Source organism: Littorina saxatilis, linkage group LG9, assembly GCF_037325665.1.
Source record: "Littorina saxatilis isolate snail1 linkage group LG9, US_GU_Lsax_2.0, whole genome shotgun sequence".
NCBI lineage: Eukaryota > Metazoa > Mollusca > Gastropoda > Littorinimorpha > Littorinidae > Littorina > Littorina saxatilis.
Window position 1 is genome coordinate 52030902 of NC_090253.1, and position 7727 is coordinate 52038628.

General features: G+C 43.1%; 3 protein-coding genes across 3 annotated transcripts in view; all 3 read right to left on the minus strand.

The window, feature by feature from the left end:
- LOC138976946 (E3 ubiquitin-protein ligase TRIM45-like) overlaps nucleotides 1-3560 on the minus strand; it is a 4587-nt gene extending 1027 nt beyond the window's left edge. Inside the window, exons 1-2 of the mRNA XM_070349839.1 lie at nucleotides 3451-3560; nucleotides 1059-2192 (exon numbers count right to left, since the gene is read on the minus strand). Coding sequence (XP_070205940.1) covers nucleotides 1059-2177 — 1119 coding nt within the window. The 5' untranslated portion in view covers nucleotides 2178-2192; nucleotides 3451-3560. The remainder of the gene's footprint in view (nucleotides 1-1058; nucleotides 2193-3450) is intronic.
- LOC138976430 (amine sulfotransferase-like) overlaps nucleotides 1-7727 on the minus strand; it is a 77303-nt gene that overhangs the window by 66695 nt on the left and 2881 nt on the right. The gene's annotated exons all lie outside the window — the stretch shown is intronic.
- Nucleotides 1-7727, minus strand: part of LOC138976420 (E3 ubiquitin-protein ligase TRIM56-like) — a 65702-nt gene that overhangs the window by 30941 nt on the left and 27034 nt on the right. The window lies entirely within an intron of this gene.

The window sequence follows — 7727 nt, forward strand, 5'->3', positions numbered from 1 at the left end:
CCACGTAACTTGATGTATGAATTATTTTAGGCAATGTAAGAAAATTCGAAAATATCTTTTGAGAGAAGAGAAATTTGTTGCTGTTCATGCAACGATAACGAAAAACATGAACAAAATATATGTGAAAGAATTAAGCAGGAGCAGAGTGATAGGTTGGTGACACCGAGACATGGTTTTTTTCTTGGGACCTGACTCACTCTGTCACTTATGAACTGAAAGGTGTATGTGAACAGAACATCATTATTACGCCCATGTTGTAATCGCATGAAAGCGTAATCAAGTTCGGTGACATGACAGACTGAATGACAATAACATTGACAGACTTCCATTTGAAACTTCTCCGTGAACTTGTCATACTCGATTGACGCTCTCCCAAAGCCTAATTGAAGCCCAAAGTCGCTTCACCCAGTTGGACCTCAAAGAGACGTTGGTCGGGCACCAATCGACCGTGACAACCTCGAAGTTTCAAAAGGAAGCCTATCAATGTATACATAATTAATACCAGACGCGGTAAAATGCCAGTCAAGTAAATTCAGAGCACACATGCATTTGTCCGGACACCCTGCTTCAATACTCTACGCTCTGATCCAGCCACCCCTGTTCTTTATCCCTCTCTCCTTTCATCATTGTACTTGCTCTAATAAAGTTCAGCTGTTAGTGTTACACTTGGCTTTTACAAAATGTATTCAGAAAAGATGGGGAGGCATAAAGTACAATCGAAACGCATGTAACTACCGACAATACAGAGCTTTTGAACACATTTAAGAGTGGTGTCAAGTTCAACATAGTACTAACTACTGTTACACTAAATATCACAGGTTTTTTTAAAATTTATCTATATCTGCAATTAGACGTTCACAATGACACGCAATTTGGAGTAATCATGAATTTGTGAAGATATTGCTCGACTCACCATGCATACGCGTGGAATATAACAGTGAGTAAACTCTTTTTGAAATGCTTCGTGGACAAGCTGGAGATTATCATTAAAAGTGGGATTTCAAGACTGGTGAGGAAGGTCAAAAGCTGGCCATACCGATGAAAAAGATCCTCCTTACCTGACGTGTAACGATGCTGACAGGCTTCACCTTCACCTGACCCAGTGCCGACAGTTCCTTCTCAATGCGGGCCACTGCTGCAGCGTCAATGGTCAGCGTAACCGTGGAAACCGACTTCCAGTCCACTGAGAGTTGACCACAAGTGACCAGTATGTCCCTCACACGAGTCCCCAAAGCACGAGTCACGTCGCACATTACTTTATTAGTGGCCCCTCTGGTGGTGCGATCAGCAACACGTCGGTGTGACGTCAGCCTGCCTCGATGATCAAACAAGGTGACCTTGACGGCTAAGACTGTGTCCTTCACCTTGGCCTTGGCATCGAGCGTCATCTCCTTCAGACGACGCCTGCATTCCTTGACGGAGTTCTCTAACTGGTCGCAGGTCCTGTCGATCTCAGCAACAGCTTCCTGCACCACTTTCTCCGTGGCCTCCAGGTGGCGCTCCAACGCTGCCACAGCTTCTTCTAACTGCTGCTCTTCCGTCAGCAGTGACGTCACCATCTGACTCAGCTCCTCACTTGACTTGTCTGCAGCTTCCGCCAGTTCCGTCAGGTCTGGGCATGCGCGGTGCTTGGCGCTGGCACACAGGTGGCAAATGGCGGCCCCGTGGGTGGGACAGAAGAGCTCGCAGGGCTTGCTGGTGTGCACGCTGCAGTGGTCAGGCTGACTGGCGGCTAGCTCTTCCGCTGTCATGCTGGACAGGTCTTCCACCTTATGATGACGTGTCGCAGAAAAGTTCGTGTGTTGGCAACCGCAGGACTTGCACATCATATCGTTGCAGTTGAGACAGATGGACACCGCCGCTGTCTTGCATCCTCCACACACGTGATCCTGGCTCAGTACACGTGTACTCTCCACCAGAGCTGTCATGGCGACATCATCCGGTAAGTCGTCCACCACCTCCTCCCACCCCTTCGTCTTGCTTTTCTCTTTGGGGTCTGCGATGGCGCCCCTGCAGAGCGGACAGAGGGCCTCGGGGTTGGAGGCGAGCCAGGAGAGAAGGCAGTGGCGACACAGGACGTGAGCACAGGGCAGCAGTTTGGGGTTCTTGAACAGCTCGTGACACACGGAGCATTCTGTGTCACTGTCCGCTGAGCTTGTACTAGCTGCCGTTGCCATGGTTACGAGTCAGTTCTGAAGGGTTAACAATGAGAAAGGTGTGTTAAGCGATTCAAGCAAGATTGGATTAAGCGTGTTTTATACATTTCTCTGTGTATGTATACACGTTTGAGACAAGAACAACATATAGAACGATAACAAGCAGTAATGTAGAACACAGTAGTAACACCACCCGTGACAACAACAACAACAACAACAACAACACCACCACCTACAACAACAACAACAACACGTGACAACAACAACAACAACAACAACAACACGTGGCAACAACAACAACAACAACAACAACAACAGCAACAACAACTAAACCAACAACTACAACAACAAAAACAACAACAGCCGCTGCTCGTGCTGCTGCAACCGTTTATATCCGTAATAAACATTGTGGCTCAGATTAACCCCTGAATACCGCTGAGTGAACTTGGAAGAAAGTTAAGTGTCACAGTGAGTCTTTACCTCAGAGATACAGAAACCCATATCAATATATTCATACAGAAGGAACAAAGTCCATATAGCCCAAGCGACAAAAGACTTGAAACGTGATAACCTTTCAATCAAACAAACAAAAGAACTTAATCGCTATAACTACAGACCAAAACAACATGTGACAGTCACAGCCAGTCTCTTGATTCCTCAGAAATGTGAAGCATTGAAATGAACACATGACTTTCATTTGCAGCCACGTTGACATGTGAAGAGAAGAAACCTTTAATTGAAACCAAGTTGCTCAACGAGGAAGTGAATACATGTACATACAACTGTATAGGACAGCAGATAGTATTCTACACGACCGCCGTTCTTGTTGCACAAACAATGCGAGAGCCGTGTGAAACGCTTGATAATTAAACCTCAAGCACATAATGGCCAGACAGTGCTGTACACAACATGGGACTGACACACATACACACTCTGCGTCACCCGAGAAAGCGCTGACGAAGATTTCAATTGACGGAATCTGTTTTCTAGTTCTCTTCTATACTAGCCGTCATCAAAACTAGACAGATGCGTTTAAGTGCAGTATTTTGTGGTGATAACGTTTACTGCTAAAACAGTTATAATTATGACTGGAAAGGCTTCCCCTATTCAACAAACAGAGTGATTATACAGAAGGCAGTGTTTACAAGAAACGGCCTCATCTGACATCATATAGCGCTACATTCAAACTCACATGCCTTGTATTTCATGACAGGTAGTTCAGTTCACACAGTATGATTTACACGCAGACCATTATTATACTCTCAACAGGACGAAGAAATAAACAGAACCTGACCACAAAATAGGTTTTCTACGCACAGCCGAGAAAACACGCTCTGGTCAATATAAAACACACTGCAACAAGCAGAATGAGAACAGCAACAAGCCACACACCGCAAGTCTAGCGATCGCCTTGCCGGAAACCGAAAGTAGAACCTTTCTCAGTTGATACTCCTCATTATATTTAGTCAAGTTTTGACTAAATATTTTAACATCGAGGGGGAATCGAAACGAGGGTCGTGGTGTATGTGTGTGTGTATGTGTGTGTGTGTGTGTGTGTGTGTGCGTGCGTGTAGAGCGATTCAGACCAAACTACTGGACCGATCTTTATGAAATTTGACATGAGAGTTCCTGGGATTGATATCCCCATACGTTTTTTTCATTTTTTTGATAAATGTCTTTGATGACGTCATATCCGGCTTTTCGTGAAAGTTGAGGCGGCACTGTCACGCTCTCATTTTTCAACCAAATTGGTTGAAATTTTGGTCAAGTAATCTTCGACGAAGCCCGGACTTCGGTATTGCATTTCAGCTTGGTGGCTTAAAAATTAATTAATGACTTTGGTCATTAAAAATCTGAAAATTGTAAAAAAAAATAAAAATTTATAAAACGATCCAAATTTACGTTTATCTTATTCTCCATCATTTGCTGATTCCAAAAACATATAAATATGTTATATTCGGATTAAAAACAAGCTCTGAAAATTAAATATATAAAAATTATTATCAAAATTAAATTGTCCAAATCAATTTAAAAACACTTTCATCTTATTCCTTGTCGGTTCCTGATTCCAAAAACATATAGATATGATATGTTTGGATTAAAAACACGCTCAGAAAGTTAAAACAAAGAGAGGTGCAGAAAAGCGTGCTATCCTTCTTAGCGCAACTACTACCCCGCTCTTCTTGTCAATTTCACTGCCTTTGCCATGAGCGGTGGCCTGACGATGCTACGAGTAAAATGGCATTGCGTTTCATTCTGTGAGTTCGACAGCTACTTGACTAAATATTGTATTTTCGCCTTACGCGACTTGTTTTACTGTTACGAACGTGTTTCGATCGGTTACACAGTTGATACAAGATTGGAAGTAAGGAATGTGAAAGTAATGAACTTTATAACCCTATTTTTACAGTGATAGACATGAATGCAAATAGTGTTAAGCATGGTGTTGCACCACACTTTGAAGTAATCCCACACTTTGAAGTAAATTACTTCAAAGTGTGGGGATGTGCCCCACACTTTGAAGTAAACCCATTTTTTACTTCAAAGTGTGGGGGGATCTTCCCACACTTTGAAGTAAACTCAGTTTTTACTTCAAAGTGTGGGGGGATCTTCCCACACTTTGAAGTAACTTACTTCAAAGCGTGGGACTTTTGCATCGCCTGTTTGAGCCTGATGATTTTGTCCAAAAAAATGGCAAAGTCTTTTGGATGAGTAAACAGAAAAGGTGAGCGAGCCAAGAAACACAGTGATGTTTATTATCAACCCAAAGCAATGACCTATTGTTGAGTGTGACGAAAACACGTGGTAACGATTTTAGAACATGTGGGGTCACGCAGAGACTATCTGAGAACACTCGGGCTCATTCGGCACGATTTTACAAGCATGGGCTCCCTAGAACATGTCCCCACTACGACAGCTCCCCCACCAAATGTCCCCACTGTCGCAATTTCCCGCCAAATGTCTGCATCTGCGATAATTCTTCTCCAAATATACCAACTGCGATAATTCCCCGCCGAATATTCCAACTGCGACAATTCCCCGCGAAATGTTGCCACTCGCCCTGGAAAATGTCCCCACCACGACAGCTCCCCGCCAAATGCCCCCACTACGACAACTACCTGCCAAATGTCCCCCACTGCGACAATTCCCCACCAAGTGTCTCCCACTGCGACATTTCCCCGCCAAAATGTCCCCACTACGACAATTTCACACCAAGTGTCTCCCACTGCGACATTTCCCCGCCAAATGTTCCCACAACGACAATTTCCCGCTAAATGGCCTCCACTGCGAGAATTCCCCGCCCAACGTCCCCACTACGACAATTCGTCTTCAAATGTTCCCAGTACGACAATTCCCCGCCAAATGGCCCTTAATATAAACCAGGTGTGGATATGTTATTTATTTAATTGTGCTGAACGTCTATTTAATTCGATCTAATTAGGCCAAACAAGGCAAGGCAAGGTAAAAGTTTATTCTAAAAAAACACCTTGGGTTACATGAATTAGAAAGGAAATAATGCGAATAAAACAACAACAACAAATGTATTTATGGGACACAACGCTTCGTCAATAATAACCATAAATAGGTCAAACAGGATTTATAACCAACTGATCATAATCACAAGTGTGTGAACAGGACATATTTTTTTCAATCAAAGGCGTGAACAAATAATTAGAAATTAATCATGATATGCATGTGTGTGTGTGTGTGTGTGTGTGTTTGTGTGTGTATGCGTGCGTGCGTGCGTGCATGCGTGCGTGCGTGTGTGTGTCTTAAGTAGTGTCAGTCCGGATACATACAGAACCATTACTTTTGATTTTTCGGTATCGAATTCAACATTGCCCCACCTTTCTTTTATTTTGTTTACATTTTAAGCTTAAACCCCAGAATGTATATCACAGACTGTTTTACCTTTTAGTGTCAAACATTGCAAAACATTAACAAACAAACAATAACACTAGTTAATTTTTCATCGCCAGAATTGACTACCGACGTAATTTACTATCCTACGTTTTTGGCGATAGAATTTACAAAGTATTATGCTTTTTATCGTTACAGTACACACACACACACACACACACACACACACACACACCACACACACACACACACGCACGCACGCACGCACGCACGCACGCACACACACACGCACGCACGCACACACACCCACACACACACACACACACACACCACAACAACAAAGCGCATCCGTGGTGTGTGTTTTTTATAGATGAACAATAATCACAATTCAACCACACAAAAACTACGTAAACACAGTTAACCTAGCATCTTGTTTTAAAGTGTGCAGATAGGTTTTCAGAACAAAAGTAATTGTAATGCATAGTTTAGTTTCAATCTGCTGTTTGCTTGGTATAGTAAAGTGTAGAACCCAGATTTCCGAAATGTTAGTTTTAATCTGGTGTATGCTTGGTATGACGTTAGCGACTGTTCTGTGGGAGACAACAACTCTGCATAGAAAATATTCCTATATATGCCTAAACCCAGAATTATCTCCCCCAGTCATTAGGGGAGCCAATTGACCATCCGCATGCATCCTCGTGCTCATTGTGTACAGTTTTCACAGTGGTGTAATCTGGCTTTTTTGGAGTTGCATACACCCCCCCCCCCCCCCCCTCCCCCCCCCCCCCCCATTTTGTCGTTACAGAGACGACCAAATGGCTGTTCAAGAACAAACGCCTGATGGAAGTTAAGTCAACTCATACGTATGGAAGTCACATTTTTCAAATACTTCGTGCGACTTTGTTCCTTGACTAATTTGCTGGATGTTGGTACCGTTGTGTCCCTAAGACTCTGCTATTTCCTCTGATATCAAGCTCACTTTGCAAAACGGGATCGAACACGTGAGAGTCTCTAATGAATGAAGTAATTAGTTTTGTTCTGATTGAGGTACATACTGTGACTAATTGGTACTTGGCAGTCAGAGGTATCACCGCAACAGTTAGTCCGTGTGTACCCGTGTTCGCATGTTTGGTTTTGATTATCTGCTAGAGAAAGTGGATATTTTGGAAAATAGGAAATGGAAATGGCGACCATGAATAATATTTTGCTGATATCAATTTATTTCCTCCAGCAGATAATCCCAACCAAACGTGCGAACACGAGTACATACAGATGGAGACTAAATGTTGCGATGATACCTTCTCACTGCCAGGTTCAAATTAGTCACAGTATGTACCTCAATCCGACGAAAAGAAACTAATTACTTCAATCATTAGCGACTATCACGTATTTGATCTAGTGATACACAGACAGCCTATATCAAAGGAAAGTGCAGAGTCATGGGAATCAACATCAAGAGTACTGGTCAAGAAACGAAGATGCACGATGTATTTGAACACTGTGACTGTCGTACGTATTGCCGGGTTGACATAACCTCCACCGTAGGTAGTCACAGACATTGCAGGTTCTGCCTGCTTTTGATTGCGACCATAGGTATATGATCTACCTCCTTTTATTCTGTCGACGCCCGTTTTTAACCGCTTGTCTCTCATTATATAAATAACCACCCATAGAACCCATAGAACGTCGTCGTCCTGAACTAAAAATCTC